Source organism: Talpa europaea (assembly GCF_964194135.1).
Source record: "Talpa europaea genome assembly, chromosome: 15".
In the NCBI taxonomy this organism is placed as follows: Eukaryota; Metazoa; Chordata; class Mammalia; order Eulipotyphla; family Talpidae; genus Talpa; species Talpa europaea.
In genome coordinates, this window is record NC_140083.1 from 34,964,157 (window position 1) to 34,985,911 (window position 21,755).

The window sequence follows — 21,755 nt, forward strand, 5'->3', positions numbered from 1 at the left end:
GAATCCCATCAGTTCATATAAACTTCAATTCATTTTAAACCCTAAATTATGACACAATCTCATTGCTACAAGACTTCCACTGTACCTGCTATGCTGGCAACAATCTTAACAATCTATTGACGTCAAAGAGTAATTAAAGGTCCAGCTATGGGTGAAGGACAGCAGAGTCGAGGAGCATGACAGCGGGTAGAGTGTGAACGCAGCCACGTGACTGAGGGAATTACCGCTAAAGTGCTGGGGAGAGTGCCCACAGAGACGAAAGTACCTTCAGGGAACTTTGCATGTGAAAAGTAGCTTCCTTTTTTTTTTTTCTCAGCTGCTAAAGAGATCACCTATGGACACACGTGAATTTAAAAATTGAGAGAATGCTTTTATCAACTTGAAAAGTAAACAGCACATAAATAAATACTGGACAAGGGCAACCCTGTTATAAAATAACAGTAAGTTCCAAATGAACCTTCAAAATCACAATTTGACAAAAATGCAAACTAAACAACAATGAACACATAATCCAATTGCAAAACTATATACAAACTCAAACATTTTAAGTTGAAAAAGACATTAAGCAACAAAGTAAGACATCCCAAACACCAAAGGAAAAAACTGAAGGTAAATAGAAACCTAATGGCACAAATGCCTCCAGAAAACAATGTTATTGGTAATCATCTATTGGTGAGAACCTTTTAAGATTCAGATTTTCAATTTTTTTTTTTTGGGGGGGGGGTAAAGTGACCTGAGACTGATTCTTGAGCCTATTTTAATTCTGATTAAGTTATTTAGGCATGCCCTTCAAATGACATCATGAGATGAGTAAACAGAAAATCTAGTCTCCTCCCTGCCTTTCAACACACCAACAGCATATTCACGACATAGTACTTTTTAATACCACTGCAGGCAAAGGAACTGACTGGTATAGCAGGAGGTGTGGAACTTCTATTTCCTTAACATAATGTTTTGGCTCAAGTCAAAAAGTCTATAATTAATGAAATAAAAGATTCCTCATGTTACATGCTGGAGGCCACATACCATGAATAGTGAATCTACAGATTATTACTTTCAAAGCCTAGAGTTACCTGTTAGCAATGCACATTATCAAGAGTCTGTATAAAATGTTTAAAATGCCAACCATGACTTAGACATGATATGCATAAGTCCAGAATATTGATAAAAATCAACCAACATGTCACTCACTTCAACTTTCATTTTAAATAGGCACTGTGAAAATGGGAATGCTGCTGTACAATAATGAGAAGTATATAATGAAATTAGTGTTCTTTATGAGTACCTGCTCTACATTAATTCCCTTTAAAGAAGCACATGAAATATTCAGAAAAAATTTTTTTATCAGTTTATAAAAGGAGTTAGTGTTTAGAAATGAAAATGAAGCACTTGCATCTTCATCTTTAAAAACTTCACAAAGGTGCACACAATGTAATGCTTTCCAGGCTCACATAGGCAGATCAGTACTATTATGTCTAGTTTTCCTAGATGTACCATCATCTCGTGGCAGTGCTTTCTGCAAATTTGACATAGCAGCAGTTCTCTCGATGTCTATCACAGCATACAGCTCTGTGCGCCTGGTAGGGGTTTGTGGAAGGGGAGTGGTAGGTGTTTTTGGAGTCTGAGGGTTGTCAGAGTCACTGCCACCTTCCAAGTCAACCTGTATGTAATTGAGCTGCCTGTGTTCTAAACTCGGGCGTCTGATATCAAAGTTAAAGACTGTCGGTGTACAGTCCCGACGCCTTGAATAGTCTATTTTGTGAGCACTTGCCGGCACTGTTACATTCTCCGTATTTACATAGTTATGCATTGGATCTAGATTATTATGGTAGCCATTTAGAGATGGGGTCTTTGGTCCTAAATGGTCATCTTCATCCCTACTTAGCTTGCGGGCTTCCCAAACAGGAGGCAAAGATGGTAAATTTTCATAGTTTAATAATGCAGTTCTTCTCTGAGCTGAATTATTGATATTCTGGGTATCTGAGGTACTAGTGGATGTCAGACGACCTCTCCTGACCCCTGAGGCACTGGGGATAGATAGCCCGTTTATGTTTTCATACACCAGTTTGTTAACAGAGGGCACATCTCTTCGTTCATCACTGTCATACCCAGTGTCCCATTCTGTGTTATTTGCACCACTTCCACTGACTTGATCTCTCCCAAGTTGCTCCAATTTCTCTTTTTCCATTAATTGCTTTTGAACAGGGGTTGGTCCTAGGACAAATTTGACTCCTTCGGGTTCAAGAAGAATCTGAGGGTCCCTGTCCTCAATACTACTTGGTTCTTCTTTGGGTGTGCTGTTTTCAGCATTAGAAATCCTCGCCTCCAATGGGACATGCACACTTGAGCGGTTTTTCCGCTCTTCTTGCACGCCTGTAGTGTTAACATAGGTATGTACCTAAAACAAACAGGAAATTGAATCAAAACCAAAAAAGTCTGACCACAGAGTTAATTTTTTGATGAAAACTCTCTTTAAAGAAATATACTCTTACTTTCAAGTGTTTGTACCTGTTTTGTTTTTAACTAATAAAAAGGTATGTGGGAGTGGGGAAGGAATGTAGAAATGTCTTCTAACTTGATAAAAGAACAACTACTCTACATCAATATGCAACATTATCCTTGATAATGAAACATGAAACATTTTGTTAAAAAAGAAATGAGGAACACATAGGGATTATCATTTTGATGTTGTTCTAGAAATTCTTATCAATGCATTAAAACATCATTCAGAAAAAATAACAAGAATTAAAGAGACAAATTTATCATTATTTACAAATCATCTAACTACATAAAATAATAAACCTTACAGGTTTAACAAGAGTTCCGTAAAATACAGATATAAAATAAATACCATCTATTAGGAAATTACGGCTACATTAAAAAAAAAAATTCAATGGTATTTTGGGAGGACAACATAGAAATTCTTATAAGTCTATAAAATTTGAAAAATGCAAAACTGGAGATGTGATTATAGGCTAAGAATTCATTTACTATGTAGAAAACAAAAAGAAATAGAGTTGAAACAGTAAAAATTTCTTAATGATAAACAACCATATATACTTTATAGAAGTATGACTAATATGTAAACAATGTTCAATCTGCTGTCATTTCTCAAATAAAAAACAAGAATATTAAATAGCTTATAAAAACATCAGCAACAAAATCTATCTTCCCGTTAGTAGTCAACTTATAATTAAAAACTATAATATAAAAAGTGGCATAAACTCAGACTCCTCTGAAGGTTATTACAATGGGAGTTGGCCATTAGTAATATCTTTTTTTATCTATAGATACTCCTCTCCTTTGAGTCCAAAAACTGCAGTAATGCTAAGTTTCCTTGAGCACCTACATATAGTTGGACAGTTGTCAGCAAAAATTTGCTGTTTTCTGATTCTTCACCATGAGAGTCATACAAGGAATGCTTAAATTCAAACTGACTAAAGTATTCAGGGATGAGCACAGTTAACACTTAAGGTCACATAATTTGTTATCTTGTTACACACTAGTACATGCTTACTTGTTCCTCAGCCACAAGCAAAGGATGTGTAGATTCTTCACCCACTGAAGGTAGGCGTGCACTTCCCACGGAAGGATGTCTGCTTGAAGGATGGGATGAAGCATCTCCAAATGAGGGATATCGGGGATATCCATTAGGTAAGTTCTGAGCAGCAAACCCTGGAGCTGGGTTTTTGTTTGTTTATTGGTTTAAGGAAAAAGCAAGATACAGGGGTAGGGCAGAGAGAATAAAAATGAATGAGGATCCAATCTTCACTGATTAAGAGGATTAGGAAAGTATCTGGCCAGATAACAGCAGAAATTAGAGCACAAACAATTCTCCACCTCTAGTCCAACTTTTCATTCACGCTTTAAAAATATGGAACAGGGCCTCCCTGGTGGCGCAAGGGGTTAAGACACAACCTGTGAAGCTGTCCAAAGCCTCTGCAACACAAGTTTGATCCCCGGCCAGTCCGGGAGCTACCCACATGGCACAGCAGACCTCTCCTGTCTCACCCACTGCTCCCCTGAGAAGTGTACTTCGGTCACTCTGCCTGTTCTGTTCCCCAGTCTGTCTCTGGTGAATCCTCTCCCCCCCCCCCCCGGCCTATACCCCAGCTCTTGTATGCTTGTATGCATAAATAAATAAATCTTAAAAAAAATAAAAATATGGAACACATTTAATGTTTTCTATTTAAAAAATTAAAAATATTTATAGTCATTGCTAACAGTCTTTAAAAATTGACTACTATTATACTTTCAGTAGCCAATGGTAATTTCTAGCATAGACTAAGTATCCATTATCTACAGTTTATAGATGCCTATTATTCAAACTACAAGAAGAAAAATGGGCACTTACTCGTAGGGGTTCGGGGTGTTCTGGGGACTTCCAATTCTGTCTGAAGATTATTCCTTTCTACAACTGGCTCTTCCACCACATTTATACTATTATTTTGCATAATCTCTTGCAACATGTTAAATAATTCTTCTGCACGGGCACACTTAAAGGCAAAGATTCCTACAATATAAATCAGAGGGGGAAAATGGTTACCACATCTTTTAAAAAGATACAGGGCTATAATTTTGAGAACAAAATTATAAAGTAAGCATTCTATGCAGAGAAAGGCCTTTTAGGTAAATGTCTGGTAAACCAGCGATGGCACTTGTTTTAAAACTCAAAAGTGGGGCCTCCCTGGTGGCGCAGCAGTTCAGCGCTGGATTGCGAAGCTGCCCGCAGCCTCTGCAGCGCTGGTTCAATCCCCAGCTGCTCCCCGACCACCGGAGGAGGGTCCCACATATCACGCAGACCTCTCCTGCCTCCCTGCCGCCCGCTGCTCCCCTCAGCAGTGTACTTCGGTCCTTCTGCCTGCTCTGCTCCCCGCTCTGGCTCTTGTGAATTCCCTCACCCTCCCGCGCTTCTGACTGTACCCAGTGCTTGTATAAATAAATAAATGAATCTAAAATAAAATAAAATAAAATAAAGACATCTGTCAAATTTATTAAAAAAAAAAACTTAAAAGAAAGTTCACAGAATAATATTCATTTGCCCAAAGAAGATGGCTCAAATCCAGCAGAGAAAAACAAGATTTGCACACGTGAGCTAGTTTGCTTTTTTTAACACTAGGGGGAGCCCAATGCACCATTAACAAAGCAATCCTTCACCTTTTGACCAGGTCCTGGCTACATAGTTCACAACCCTTAATAGTGTTGAACTATTGCACTCATTCTGTAAAGTAGATATTACCATTCCTGGTAATAGGGAAGGAAGGAGATGCTCAGCAGAGGTGGAGAACTTGGCCACGGCCAAAGTTTGTGTTCTTTCCCCAAATTATAATAGCAATGGCACCTAGTCAACTTACTGGGGCTAATCATTTACTGAAAATCTTAAAAGTTAACATGAAAATTCTGGACATAAGAACACAATTATTAAATACTTGATAAATGAATATATATTTTATTATATCTTTTTCCTAACAACCCACTTATTTGGAGACTATTTTCTATCAGAAAATGATTAAGAATTGCATACAGAATAATTGAAGAAAAGTATTTCAAATGTGATACTATTTGGAGAAAAATGAAAAAGTTTCTACCTACCTTGTCCAGTTTGACACCTTCGACCACTTTCAAAAGAAAAGAGATTCGAATCATAGCCGTAGCGTCTCAGGCAGAGGTAGTGCCATTTTACTGAGTCACGTTTGCGAGTGTATAAAATCAGTTCTGTGTCTGTAAGTTCCATTATGCCAGAACCCAACTCATTCCCATCATCATCCACATTAATGACCTAAAAAAGAAAGTCTAATTAGTGCTAACCTCATTCTCCTATTTGGCGGGCATACACTTATTTCACCAATTTGTCCAGAAAATGCAGTTAGTGATTGGTTCAGTTTTTCACTCCTTTGTTAGTTCATTCATCAACCAACATGTGATTAGGGCATAAAATATGTAGCCATGTATTATCTAGTACATATGTGCAACAATCTCACATTCCCACTGGGGAGAAAAGATAAAATACAAATCAACACCATAAAATTGTAAATGATTAATGCAACAGAGGCTGCAGAAGGCAGAAACTATAATATAGGGTTGTTGGATAAGCATTTCCATAAGAGAAGGGACGTTAGCTGAGCCTCAGGTATAATTAACTTTAGATAGCAAAAGTGAAGTTAAGAAGAGCTTGGGAGGGTGTGAGGTGGGAGAGGTGTCAGGCAGAAGCCATAGGGTATGTTCTGAAGCCATAGGGTTGTCTCTGCTGCAGCAGAGACAAAGAAGAAGACATGTTCATAAAGACCAAGACAAGATTGGCACAGCATTCATGAAGGAAAAGCCTTGCACTGCAGAGTTTCTGAAAATGGTCAGACACTATGAAGAATAGATAACACTGGGCCTCCCTGATGGCACAAGGGGTTAAGCACAGCACTATGAAGATATCCGCAGCATCTGCAGCACAAGTTCGATCCCTGGCCGGCCAGGGAGATAGCCACATGGCACAGCAGACCTCTCCTGTCTCACCCACTGCTCCCCTCAGCAGTGTTTTCAGTCAATCTGTCTGTTCTGCTCCCAACTCTGTCTCTGATGAATCCTCTCACCCTCCCGCACTCTGGCCTGTACCCCAGTTCTTGTATACATAAATAAATAAATCTGTTAAAAAAAAAAAAAAGAAAGAAAGAAAGAAATGGAACAAAGACTTATTGATAATGTAACCTGCACAAAGTCACAAAGCTATGAACAAGGTTATGCCTACACCTAGGCTGTGTGTCCAAAGGTATTGATTTAAAACAGACTCAAGTCAGACTATGGGAAGCACTAATTAGTTGTGAATGAGTAAGGTATGAAGCATGTAGCCTCAAGCTAACAAAACACTGGAGAAGTTTTAGAATGAAGAAAGAAGAATATTGCCTTTATGTTGACCATAGGATGGATCACAGGGGTGACTAGAGGTAGGATCCAGTTAAAAAATTACCCAGACATGAAGCAACGACTAGGAGGTAGTGATGGGATCGAAGAGTCACTATAAAATGGCAGTTTAAAGAAAGTATTACCAGAACTGTGCTGCTAATTGGATACAGAAGATCAAATGAAAAATAAAAGAGGATTCCACACTGTCAGTAAGAAAATGTTGTTATCACTAAAACAAGGAAAAGCAGAATGGACAAAGAGACCATAAACGAGGCTGGAGAGAAAAATGAAGAAGTGGGAAAAAGAAAGTGAAGTAAAAAAAAACAAACAAAAAAGACATCCAAGAAGGCAGCGAGAAACATAACCAATTCTACTGACCTTAAACTTGTTCCGATGGTTATCTGGGACAGTGTCTTTATCTGGACAGCTACAACAGCTACCCATGGCTTCTTCAGAAGACCATGTGAGCACTACATGAAAGATAATGTGGAAAAAAGTATTAGACGAAGGATATAAAAATAGTAAAACAGCAAAAACTTTAGAAATCATCTAACATGAAGCCTGCATTATTTTTATGAAGAAAATTGAGCCCAAAAAGGTTTATAGGGCCTCCCTGGTGGCACAAGGGGTTAAGCACCACACTATGAAGAGATCCGCAGCCTCTGCAGCACAAATTCAATCCCTGGCCGGCCAGGGAGTTACCTACATGGCGAGGAAGACTTCTCCTGTCTCACCCACTGCTCCCCTCAGCAGTGTATTTCAATCTGCCTGTTCTGTTTCCCACTCTGTCTCTGGTGGATCCTCTCACCCCCTGCATCTCTGGCTTGTGTCAAAGCTCTTGTATGCATAAATAAATAAATCTTTAAAAAAAAATTCAAGCAGTAACTTAACATACAGAATACTGGCAAATTGATAAACCATATCTATCTAATTCTTCTCCCCCACAGTAGATTTAAGAAATTAGAAATGACATTTAAATATCCAAGAATATTCCACATAAACAACGGGAAAAATTTAAAACCTCACTATAAACAAGGAAAATTTCAAAATGAATGTGACAACATTGGGGAGGGGGGTAGAAGAAAGCATAAGAAGCTACTAAACATTAACAACAGAAATATGACTCAAACTTGCTTAAATTCTTCAGTGACTCTTCACTACCTTCAGGAAAAAAACTTAAAGCTCATCAGTGTGACATGAGGTCCTGCACAATTTGGTTCCTGTTTGGAACCTCTCCCTTTCCTCTGCTTCCAGTCCTAACCCAGCTAAACAGCTCACCCAGAGCATCCTATTCTTTCACGCCTTTTTTTTTTTTTTAAATATTTAAAGGGTAGGTTTATTAGGGAAAGGGACAGAAGAATAAAGGACACTTGCATAGACACAAGTGGGCAGAAAGAGCTGCCCTGAAGGGACAGGTTTGCTGAGAAAGGCCTGCATGGTTGCAGGCGGGCGGCCTTGAGGAGAGCGGCCTCCACTGAGGGAGGTCAGTGAAGAGAAGTCCTGGCAGGTACAGGTCACGGACAGGGCAAGAAGCTGCTGTCCTGCAGAGGGACAGAGTTGGTGAAAAGAGACACCTGCATAGTCACAGGTGGGCCGTCACTCTTACATACTGCTCCCAACTGCTGCTTTCCTTTGTCAAGATTTTACTCAGTACAGCACCTCTTCTCAACACCAGTCAAATGCAAAAGTTACGCTTCTGATGTATCCCCCACAGCACCCTGTGCTTCCCAGTACCACAGCAGCTATCACACTTTACTTAGTAGAAAATTGGGATAGGCTGTCATTCTTCTCTACCTTCTTCCTTCCACTATGAACTCCTGCCCATCAGGCATGGCTCTTATTACACATTTTTGCATTCCCTGTGCCTAACACAACACCAGGCACATAGCAGGTGCTCTAAATCACTCGTGATGTTGAACTGCGCTACACTAAGGTGAAGAATGCCTGACAGGAATATGTAATAAGAAAATGAAAAAGTGTACCAGTATGGAAACCAAAAGAAGTATAAATAAAATAGTAAAATTAAGATTTACATTGGTTTTTTGCTAACTAATATGCCAAGTATTATGGAATACAGATGATTAAGTCACAGCAAGCACCTCTGAAAAGTCATGATCCTAAAGGGAGAGACAGAAATGTAAACATATAAGGTACTGTGATAAGTCTTATATTAAAATATGAAAAGAGGTCTGAGGGTACAGAGAAGGGAGTAACTAACTTTTTCAGTTTGGCAGGCGGACTACACTATTTAAAAAGGTAAACACAGGCCTCCCTGGTGGCACAAGGGGTTAAGAGCAACCTATGAAGCTTCTGCAGCCACTGCAGCACAAATTCGATCCCCAGCCAGGGAGCTGCCCACATGGCACAACAGACCTCTCCTGTCTCTCCCGCTGCTCCCCTCAGCAGCGTATTTCAGTAATCCCCATTCTGTCTCTGGTGAATCCTCTCACCCCCTCACCTCTGGCCTTTACCCTAGTTCTTGTATGTGTATAAATAAAATCTTAAAATAAAATAAAATAAAATGGTGAACACAAACAACAAGCTAGGCAAAAGTGGAAATAAGTTCTTGAGACAGGTAAGAGGAGCATGTGCAAAGACAAAGGTCATGAAAGGTTATAAAAGGTCACAATGCATTTAGAAGAAAGTGGGGAATCCAGTACAACTATGTCCAGGACAGATTTAACATAAGCAGGAGCCAAACCACAATGCATCCTGAACAATGAGGTAGGGATCTGTGTCCCGTGCCCCACGTGTCCAACAGACATAATTCTATCAAAGCACTAATCACATTCTACTCAAAAGCTTATCTGTGCCACCGCCACTCCACAGCGATCTCCCTTAAGTAGGAACCTTGTCTTCTGAATTTTCCAGGGCACTAAGTAGTCTGCTTGACAAATGTTTTATTTTTAAAAATTAATAACCATTTAATGATGAAAAGGAGGCAAAAAAAAAACATTTTAAAGAAGAGCTTCTTAAAATTACATATTCATCCTCTGCTGAGTTCCTCATAAATATAAAAATTAAAACGTTAGTACAGTGTAGGTTTTGCCTCCAAAGATGTTGCCTCAAAGGAATGTTTTAAACTATTTCTCAAAGGATTAGAAAAATCCATTTTTCTGCTTGCTGCCCGCACATGAGGCACCTTCCAGGTTGGCAAGGGTAGAGATGAGTGGCACTGCCACCTCCTGGCAACTCTACCCACACCGAATATTTCAGGGCAACACCATAGCTGATGAAAGCCTAACATGGGGCACGGAGCCATGCATGGCACACCAAGAAGAATGGATGTTATCCTACACATGATGGAAGTCACTGAAGAATTTTTTTTTTAAAGATTTTTGTTTTTATTTTTATTTATATAAGAACTGGGGTACAGTCAGAGGCATAGGAGGGTGAGAGAATTCTCCAGAAACAGAGCGGGGAGTAGAACAGGCAGACGGACAAAGGACACTGCTGAGGGGAGCAGCAGGTGAAATAGGAGAGGTCTGCTTGCCATGTGGGTTTCTCCCTGGCCAGCCAGGAATCGAAAATGCGGGCAGAGGCTGTGGACAGCTTCACAGCACGGCGCTCAACCTGCTGCGGGGAGGCCCCACTGAAGAATTTTAAGCAGGAAAGTGAGGTACGCTGGACTTCATTTTAAATCTATTCCTCTATAGGATAATTTAAGTGCGAGTTTAGCTCAGAAGAAGAAAGCCAGTTAGAAATAAAGAGAAGATGATGAATTTAAGAAATACATGTATTTTTAAATTTTCATTTATTTTTGTGTTGAAGAACTGGGGTGTAGACCAGAGGTGCAGCAGGTGAGAGGATTCACCAGAGACAGAGTGGGGAGCAGAATAGACAGATCTAATGAAATACACTGCTGAGGAGAGCAGCGGGCGAGGCAGAAGTCTGCTGCACCAGGTGGGTTAGCTCCCTGGCCAGGAGTCAAACTCATGCCATAGCAGTGAGGCCCTAAGAAATATTTAAGAAGACAGTAGAAATATTTTGGACAGAAGCACTGAGTGGCTGACTAGGAAAACAAAAAGGAAGGGACAGTTTTCAGTGTGGCAGATGAAGTGCTGCTGGCACCAATTTACTGAGGTAGAAAAAAACAGCAGTCTCCCAATGGATGGAATAAACTAGCTCAGTTTTAGACATGTGAAAATTGAGATTCCAGAGAACAAACAAGTGGTGACATACAACAGAGAGATAAATACACAAGTGTGGGTTTGAGAGAGTAGGTAAAATATTGGAACATAAATGATATCTGAAACTATAAAATAAAAGATACTGCTCAAGGGCAGTAGTTGAAATTCTGGGGTAGAGGCAGAAGCCAAACTTCAGTGAGCAAAGGGAAAAGTCAGGAGTAGCCCCCAGAGAATGGAAGCTGTTCTTTCAAGAGCAGACCTAGAACGGAAAGTGTAAAGAACTAGAGGGTGGACAGACATGGTTTCAACAGGAATATGTTGCTTGCACTGCTTACTGCCTTGAGATGACAGATTTGTGTAGCTTTATAACCAGTAAGTCAGAAAAGATTTAAAAATATAGGAATAAACAAAGGAAAGACAGGGATCAAGACAGAGTGGATGACTTAAGAAAACTAGTTCTGGGGCCCAGACTGAGAAGTCTGCTTAGAGGAGAAGGAATGCCTTGCTTTCAGAGGTGAGAAGGAAGAAAAGAAGGATGAGCAGGGCATGCTAGAGAAGCTGAAGTAAAGACAGCTATCATCCTAAAGTTCTCTGTAAACTAAAAGGTGAGTGTGCAGAATGAGGAACTTAAGGAGAATGGTAAGTTACCCAAGAAAGGCAGCAGGTTATTAAGTCAGCTGTGCTGAGAGTTTGGCAGAAGCTGAAGAGCAAGACTATGCTGTTTCTCTAGCTGTGTTTAGCAGTCAAGTGGCCCAGGCTGAGAGGATACTGACAACACAGAGGCCTGAAGTGATCAGACCATCAACTCTGTCCAGGAAAGAGAGAAAAGTGCTGACAAATTAAAAGAGAAAATGAAGGCAAAAAAGGGATAGAAGGGGTAAAGAACAGGCTTAGTATGACTGAGAGATTCAAACAGCTAGAACAACAAGCAGTTGTAGTTAATCTTCTAACACAGAAGAGGTTGTGTGTTTGTGTGTGTGTGTGTGTGTGTGTGTGTGTGTGTGTGTGTGACCCTCGCCGGCAGCCGGGGAACGAACCGGCGCTGCAGAGGCTGCGGGCAGCCTCGCAGCCCAGCGCTCAACCGCTGCGTCACCAGGGGAGGCCCACAGAAGAGTTTTTTTAATGTGAAGTTCTTATCCACATCTGATTCCTGAACCACAAACTCCTTAAAGCAAGAGAACACAAGATACCAGATATTCTGCATTTATGACCACCACATTAGTATTTGGAGACCACATCAGAGTTATGTAAGACCTAATAATATGCACTAATACAGCAAATACTTGATGAGAAACCACATGATCTCACTAGTATATACGCTGCCAAGCTCATAATTCAGCAAAATCACAGAGACTTTTGCTCCCTCCAGAAAGCAACCTATAATCATAGCTAGGGTACATTTTAGAACAAAAGATAACTACTATTTGCGAGGATTAATATTGTAACAAGTTTACTATTTTAAATTAGTGAACACTGTCTCAGTTTAATACTATTTGTCCTTATTCTGTGGTGGTAGGAGGTGACAATAAATTAGGAGGCAAAATAATAGCATTCAAGAAAACTTTATTAAAATCTCTAGTTTAAAAGATGTAACTTTGGGACTTCACAATTTTTTAAAAAATAAACTTTAACTTACCTAGATCTGGCCATTAATGTTCTTAGCCTCTGCTGCAGCATCAGGAATTTAATCATACTTCAAAACACCATGGCTTTTTTTGGTTTAGTGACATCCTACAAATGGTATGAGGAAATAAAGAATTTTTAATTTCCTTTAATCTACTTGAACTCTGAAGTAAAAAAATTGATTAAAATTTTAACCAATGAATATATGTATATATTATCATTAACATAGCCTTCTCCAAAAAAATAAAAATAAAAATGCAGTGGACTAAGTTCTATGCTATTTGGATAATAGGACCTTTAAAATCACCAATTCTGGCTTCTCCACAATAAATAGCTATGACATTGGATGACTCATTTCTCTATACTTACCTCCTCAATCATAAGAGAGGTTAGACTAAACCACCCTCACGGCTCCTTTCCAGCTCTTAACAGCCCACATTAGCCAGCAGTAGGCTAATTCTTCACCTCCAGTCATTTTGTGTAAGCCTCATCACCACTCCTCCCAAAACACTGACACTCGTTAGAATCTACTTCTTTCTTTTTCTATTCCATAGGACTCCCCACAACCAAATCTGATATCAGTTATTAGAGAAAAGTTGGTATGAACAAACATGCTGTACAGTCACAAAATCATAATATTTTAAATTGTAGCAATAAATTATAGTCTAGGGTTACAAGAGTTAGAAGAGAGTTTAATATATTTTTTAGAAATTTCTTGGTCAATTTAGTAACTTTTTATAACAGGAAAAAAAATCAACCTCAAACACAGGCACTAAAATTTACTGAATAGTTACACTAAATCAAGCATTATGTTACAAAAGAGAAATAAGTCTCATTTTAATCTATATATTAACTGGAGTTAACAAATATAATTGACATCTAAAATGAACATTTTCAAAAACCATGTGCACACACACATTCAAAACTTTCAAGTCTCAATTTCTAACTCATCTGTAAAATCAGCGGTCAGTCAGGTGTTTGCTTATGCCCCCCATGAGGTGCAGCTACAACCCCCATGTTAGGGTGTACAGCAACCCAGTGCCTCCTTCTTAGCATACCTTCTGTTCTATAAAAGTTTTAGCATGTATCATGCTTTGCTTCTGGGCTTGTAAAACTGTCCAGCTAGTTCTAACATAAACCATTACTCTTATAGAATACATATTGTTTGCCCATCTCTTTTTCTAAGAGATTTTAGCCAATTAACTCAGGAAAATCTTTCTTCCTTCCTTTACTAATTTCTCTCACAAACATTTGTTAACCTCCATCCCGAAATGAGTTTAATCATAATGTAATTTAGAGAAGCATACTTTGTCTATAAGCCTATGTCAAGGAAAAGCCATATGGCTTGAAATGAAGTTAAACACATTAAAGAGTCAGTAAACCAACCAAAACAATTCTTGAAAATATTTTTAAACCTCCATTAGAGTAACTGGAACACTTTTATTGTCCCATTTTTAGGCTTTCTTTTTTATCTTTTCCCAATTTTTTACTGTGACAAAATACACATTAACATGAAATTTACAATTTTATCCATTTTTAAGTGTACAGTTCGGTAGTGTTAAATATATTCAACAATGTTGTGCGACCAATCTCCAGAACTTTTTTCATATTGCAAAAGCAACTCTGTACCCATCAGACAACTCTTTCTCTTTTTCCTTTCCCTCTCCTGGCAACCCCCATTCTTACTGCATTTAGAAAGTAGTCACTCTTGATACCTCATAAGTGAAACACAGTATTTATCTTTTTGTTCTTGGCTTATTCACTTTAGCATAAAAATTTCATCCACATCATAACATGTATCAGAATTGCTTTCCTTTTAAGTAATAATCCATTTTATGTATATGCCATATTTTGTTTATTCATTCATTTGTTGGTAACATCTGTCCACCTTTTGGCTATTGTGAATGATTCTGTTATGAAATGTTCAAATATTTCAAGATCCTGCTTTCAACTCTTCTGGATATACACCCAGAAGTGGTATTTGGTGGATCACATGATAATCCTATTTTTAATTTCTTGAGGCACTACCATATTATTTTCCACAGTGGTACCATTCATGACCCTGCCAGCAATGTACAAGGGTTCCAATTTCTCCTCATCCTCACCAACACTCGTTGTTGTTGTTTTAAATATTAGCCATATTAATGGATGTTAGGTGGTATCACAATGTAGTTCTGACTTACATTTTCCTACTGGTGGTGATGAGCATTTTTTCAGTGTGTGCTATGCAAGTGTCATTAGTATACCTTCTTTCAAAAAACATCTATTCAAGTCCTTATTTTATTTTTGACTCAGGCTATTATTTTGTTGTTCAGTTTTAGGAGTTCACTATATATTCTGGGAATTAATCTTTTATCAAATACACAGTTTGCAAATGTTTTATCCCATTATGTGGGTTTTGGCCTTTTTTTTTTTTTTTTTTTACTGTTGAATGTATCTCTTGATAAACAAAAAAAATTTTTTCATTAAGTATAATTTATTTTTGCTTTGTTTTGTTTAGTCCAATGTCATGAAAGTTTTGTCCTATGTTTGTTTTCTTCTAAGAATTTTATTTCTTTATGCCTTATATTTAGATCTTTGGTCCACGTTGATTTAATTTTTTTATGTGGTGTTAAATAAGGATTCAACTTCATTCTTTTGCATGCAGAAACAATTTGTGGGAAAAACTGTCCTTTCCCCATTGGATGGTCATGGCATCCCAGTCAAAATTTGAAATATCTCTGTGACAGTTTACTTCAGAGTTCCCTATTCTATTCCTCCGGTATATGTGTTTGTGATCGCACCACACAATTTTTATTACTGTGACTTTGCAGTTTTTGAAGTCAGGAAGTGTCAATTGTCCATTTTTGGTTTTTCCAGATTGCTTTGGCTATTCAGGTCTTCAGATTCCATATGAATTTTATGATACATTTCTATTTCTGAGAAGTCATTGGGATTTTAATAGGGATTGCATTCAATCTGTACATTTCTTTGGATCGTAGTGACATTTTAACAAGACTATATCTTCCAATCCATAAATATGACATACATTTACTTGTCTTCTTTAATTTCCTTCAACAATGCTTTATAGTTACTATTGTTAAAGTCTTTACCTTTTTGGTTAATTTCTTAGTATTTTATTTCTTTGTTGTTAAACATGGAATTTTTTTTAAAGATTTATCTATTTATACATACAAGAACTGAGGTACAGGCCAGGTTGCGGGAGGAGTGAGAGGATTCACCAGAGACAGAGCGGGAAGCAGAACAGGCAGATGGACCAAAAACACTGCTGAGGGGAGCAGCAGGAGGAGAGGTCTGCCGCGCCATGTGGGTCTCTCCCTGACCGACCAGGAATCAAACCCGCGCTGCAGAGGCTTCGGACAGCTTCACAGTGCTGCGCTCAAACTGCTGCGCCACTAGGGAGGCCTAAACATAGAATTTTTTTCAACATCCTTTTCAAATTATTGTTAGTGTATGTAACTAATTTTCAAATGTTATTTTACTAAATTTAGTTTTTTGTACAATCTTGAATTTTCTTCATATAAGATTAGGTCATCTGTGAAAAAAGAAAAACTGACTTCCTTTGACATGATCACGTGGATTTATTCCTGGGAATCGAGGATGATACAACATATAAAAATCAGTCACTGCAAAAGATCACATGAAAAGAATAAAGTTCAAAATAAGACCACATGACATCTAGAATGATGCAAGAAAAAGCTTTTAACAGATATCAACAACTTAGTACTGGAAGTTCTAACTAGAGTCATTAGGCAAAAAACAGAAAAGGCATCCAAGTTGGAAAAGATCCTGGTATATATGCAGCTGAATTTGGTTTGCTAGTGTTTTGTTGAGAATTTTTACATCAATGTTCATAAGGCATAAAGGTATAGACTTCTTTTCTTACAGTATTTTTGTATCTTGTTTTGCTTGGCTCAAAGAATAGAGTTAGGAAGTACTCCCTACTCCTCAGTTTTTTGGGAAAGTTTGAGAAGGATTAGTATTAGTTCTTTAAATGTTTGGAAGAATTCACGGATGAAATAGTCAAGGTCCAGGGCTTCCCTAGTGGCCAAGGGGTTAAACACCACACTGTGGCACTATGAAGCAATCCGCAGCCTCTGCAGCACAAGTTTGATGCCAGGGCTGGCCAGGGAGCAACCCATATGGCGAAGCAGACCTCTCCTGTTTTGCCCACTGCTCCTCTCAGCAGTGCATTTCAGTCAGTCTGCCTGTTCAGTCTAGTTATTTACCTTCTGTCTGGTTAATCTGTATCTATTACTCTAAGTAGAGTACTGAAGTCTCCAACATTACTGCAAAACTATTTTTCCTTTCAATTCTGTCAGGTTTTGCTTCATACATTTTCATGATCTGTCATTAGGTATGTAAATGCTTATAACTGTTTAATCTTCTTGTTCTATTAAATATGTTATAACCTTGTAACCTTTTAAAATTCAAAGTCTATTTTGTTTGGTATTAGTATAGCCATCTCTTCCCTGCCCTCTTCTGGTTACTATTTGCATGTCATACATTTTTCCATCTTTTCACTTTCAATCTCAAGTGAGTCTCTTGTAAGAAACAGCATGTAGCTGGATCAAGTATTTTTATCCATTCTGCCAATCTTTGTGTTTTTATTTTGTTTTTTAAAGATTTAATTATTTATGCATACCAGAACTGGGGTACAGTCCAGAGGTAAGGAGGGTGAAAGGATTCACCAGAGACAGAGTGGGGACCAGAATAGGCAGACTGACTGAAATACACTGCTGAGAGGAACAGCGGGCGAGACAAGGAGAGGTCTGCTGTGCCATGTGGGTTGCTCCCTGGCCAGCCGGGGATTGAACTCGTGCTGCAGTGGCTGGAGACAGCTTGATAGTGCCGCCACCAGGGAGGCCCAGATATAGGATTCTTGACTGACATTTTCTTTTAGCATTTTTAATATATCAATCCTCAGTCATCTGGCCTTCAAAGTTTCTGATAAGCAATCTGCTGAGAATCTTATTGAGGACTTGCTTTATATGATGATTCATTTAGTTTGATGCTTTCAATTACTTGTCTTTGGCTTTTGGAAGTTTGATATATTCATGTCTTTCACCAAATTTGAGAAATTTTCAGCCAGTAGTTCTTCAGATAGTCTCTTATTCTTATTCTTTCTCGTGCAGGATTCCCACAATGAGTATATTGGTCTGCTTACTGATTTCCCAAGGGTCCATTAGACTGTGGGAAGATTTCTTCAGTCTTCATTCTGTAATTCTGTTTCCCACATAGTTTTACTGTCCTATCATCAAGTTCACTGATTTCTTTGCTTTGTGTGCTCACATTTGCCTTTGACTCCTTATATTTTCCTTTTAGTTACTTTACTTTTTACCTCTAGAATTTCTATTTGGTTTCATTTTCTTTTTAGGTTTTCTATTTACTATTATATCCATTTTGTTCTTTCCTTTCCATATCTTCCTTTAGTTCTTTAAGCATCTTTAAGACAGTTCTCTTAAAGTCTTTATCTAACGTATCCACCACTAGGCTTTCCTCAGGGGCAGTTTCTGTTGATTTTTTTTCCTTTGAATGGGCCATACTTTCCTGCTTCTTTATATGCTTTGTGATTGTTATGATGTAAAAAAAATGAGACACTTGAATCTAATGATGTGATAACTTTGAAAATCAGCTTCCCTCCCTCCCTGGGGTTTGCTGTTTTTTATTATTAGGTTTTTTTGTTTGTTTGATTGCTGTAGCCTGCCTTTGAGCCAAGGGTCAACAAGAGGTATAAGCTCAAGGTCTAAGGTTTTTTCTGAGCCTTTACTTGGATATCCATGGTCAATTTCTAATTTTTACCAATATATGCAATTGTTTAATACCCTAATCTTGGATATCTGGCTTTAAATCTCCTGGAAGTCACTTCAGCTGGAGAGACTTACAACATGGAGGGAGATGCAACATCTTTGGCTCCCTGGCTTCTTTTCTATAGGAAGCAACAATCAGTAATCCCAGCACAGATCCCTGATATTTGGAAGACCAGGTTATTTCATGCCTACTCTGATTCTCACAAGCTGCACACATGCTGCATGTGATTAGGAGGAGGAGAGATGGGTATCTGGTACAGTGCTAAGAGCTATAATTGGCCAAATTAACCAAGTCTTCCCCTGGCAGTTGCAAGTCTTTAATAACCTCAGAGTTCCAAAATACTGAGTCTCTCAAGCACAACTGTTGTTTAGGTGGAGAGACAGATTCCTGATCCTTTCTAGCTAGACCATCTTCCCCAAATCCTCTCTAGATCTTTTTTTTTTTTTAACATGAATTTATTTATTTATTTGTTTGTTTGTTTGTTTATACAAGCACTGGGTACAGTCAGAAGTGCGGGAGGGTGAGAGAATTCACCAGAGCCAGAGCGGGGAGCAGAGCAGGCAGAAGGACCGAAGTGCACTGCTGAGGGGAGCAGCGGGCGGCAGGAGAGGTCTGCGTGCCATGTGGGACCCTCCTCCGGTGGCCGGGGAGCAGCCGGGGAGCAGCCGGGGATCGAACCGGCGCCGCAGAGGCCGCAGAGGCTTCGCAACCCAGCGCGCAACCGCTGCGCCACCGGGGAGGCCCTCTAGATCTCTTTTTGAGGAGCAACATATATTCAGTTTTATTATACTGATTATTAACACTATCAAAGTATTTTGGAGTTTTTGTTTGCTTTTACTGCTTCTTCAATGCAAATATCTAGCATATTAGCTGTATCAAAGACTGAAAGGCTTTATGTGACCCATTTACAGGACAGTTTCTACAAGAAACACATTCTGGATGTCAAGCAACAAATAAACACAGCACTCTTAGAATTAACAAAATCCAATGGATTAGGGGTTCCCTGCCTTTGACTCTGGAACATAGCAGTCTTAATTAAATTCTTCATGATGTCTTAACCACCTTTGGCTTCTTACCATTAATGAAAGACTTAGAACCAAGAGGTGACTGGGAGATAGTAAGAGGGAAGAGGTAACTATAGTCACTCTATGGAGCTATAATCATGTAAAATGGACATCTTTCTATAAAAAAGGGATACATATTAATATCAACTATGATTCTGTAATCAAGAATATGATGATTAAGAAGCTAAAAATTATACTAAATACTGTAACACCTTATTACTATTTTTTCCATACCAAAGCCCTACTACATGTCAGACATAGATTCAATGGATAATCTAATCCATACAATCACCCTATGCTGTAGGTATTAATATTTCTGTGTTCCAAATGAAGAAAGTAAGGTTTGAAGAGGTTAGGTAGCTTCCCCAAGGTCAATAGCTGATCACAGAAAAAGACAGAATTAAATCCACACCTCACTCTAAACCCCACATTGTTAGTAATTAATAGATTTAAAACACTGTCTAGCATACAGTAAGCACTCAGTAAAGGTTAGCTATTGTAATAACAACTGTAATTTATTATAAAACAATGTTGTATGCCTTTGATAATCAGTCAAACTTTCTGTGTCCAAATTTCCTCATTTGTAAGATTAGGGTACCTATTTCACAGCATAATTACGAAAACCAAGCAAATTCTGGCTATAAAGACATTTGAAAAAATAAACGGTATTTAAAAAGCTACAGCATTATTATATCACTGCTACAGGTAAAATCCTCTCTTTTGTATCACAAAGAAGGTTTTTGCATTGTCAGCACTGAAGCCTAGAATTTAGGCACTATCCTCCTAACAAGAGTTACATTAATAAATTTAGTAAAGCTGTCCTAAATTATTCCAATGATTCTTGCAAAACGACAAGCAAAGAACACTGACCTCTATTCACAAGAGTGATTATAAATTTGTTGCTTATGAAGGTATATTTGCTCTTTCAGTTCACTAGCACTAAGGGTGAATTTGGCTTATACTACAGTAGTTCTGTTCAAATATAGTCAGGACAGACTATCTATAGTTAGAAGCATGGTAACATAACTCTTAATTTTGGGTATAGCTAACTGCTGCATTTAATTACATTAAAACAATCAAGAAAAAGGCATTTAAAAACCTTGTTGTTTTGTGCCAATGTTGTGGCTGGTTGTTTTTAGACTATTGGGTACATCTCTTTTTATTGATATGCATTAGTTTTCAGTCTATTCTTAACACAGATTTTTTTTTTTAACATTATTCTAAGAAAGAGGACCTTGGGGAAAAAAGAAAGGAGAAAGACTCTTAGTATATCCTGCTGGTCACCTAACCAGGACCATTCTGTGAAAAGGACATCTGTAACATAGTTTTCTTGTTAGCTGAAAATTTTCACATGTACAAGCAAAACCAAGAGTACTCAAGTATTTTTTAGCATCTATCTATGTATATGGTATCTGCATATCCTAAGCAGATTTTTTTTTTCTTTCAGGTTTTTCATTCTACTAAGGACAATGTACTTGAGCCACTTTACAATTCATAACCTTCCATCCACCACCACCACCCTTTTTTAATAATGCTCCAAAAAATCAATTACATTACTTACAAATCACTTCAATATCTGGTACTTTATTTTCTGGAAACTCTTTATGTCTAATCTAAAGTCCTTGTACTGCAATTTAAACCAGATTCCTCTCATTTCTGTTTTCTCTGTAAGAGACAAGTAAAACCAGGATGATCAAGACATTAAACACATCTTCTGTAAATTTAAACTGCCATAAATTCACTTTCCTATGGGTAAATCTAAAATATTAAGTAACATTTCTTTAAGACAGTTTTTTTTTATTAAGTGAATAAACAAGTAACTTAGTGGAGAAAAATGATTTGTAAAGTTATCATTATTAAGGAGAAAATAAAAAATGAGTTCATGCATTTCTCTATCCACACACTGATGCACTCAGCAAATATTTTCTGAGCACCAATTCTCTTTTTCCAGGCATTGTATTAAATGCCAGAAATAAAGATAATACTCACAGTCCTTGAATTAAAAGGAGTTTAATGGTTAGTAAGGGAGACAGACAAGAAAATGAGTAAGTAGCAAAGTTGCACACCCATGCACTGGTGCCACCAGAATATTTAACTCAGAGCAAAAGCAAAGACAAGAGAGGCAAGGGAAACTTGCTGGGAAAGGTGATCCCTAAGTTGAGGCCTAAAAGACAGTTAGCAAGTCTAAAAACAGCAGTTAGCCAGGGCAAAAGCAATCCAAATCCAGGAGAGA

General features: G+C 38.2%; 1 protein-coding gene across 2 annotated transcripts in view; it reads right to left on the minus strand.

The window, feature by feature from the left end:
* Positions 1–1,447: 1,447 nt before the first annotated feature.
* FRS2 (fibroblast growth factor receptor substrate 2) overlaps positions 1,448–21,755 on the minus strand; it is a gene marked incomplete at both ends in the record, with an annotated part of 42,233 nt that continues 21,925 nt past the window's right edge. For both annotated transcript variants that reach the window (XM_084254560.1, XM_084254561.1), the window contains 5 exons: positions 1,448–2,398; positions 3,518–3,681; positions 4,355–4,513; positions 5,593–5,779; positions 7,273–7,364. In XM_084254560.1, coding sequence (XP_084110686.1) covers positions 1,448–2,398; positions 3,518–3,681; positions 4,355–4,513; positions 5,593–5,779; positions 7,273–7,364 — 1,553 coding nt within the window. The remainder of the gene's footprint in view (positions 2,399–3,517; positions 3,682–4,354; positions 4,514–5,592; positions 5,780–7,272; positions 7,365–21,755) is intronic.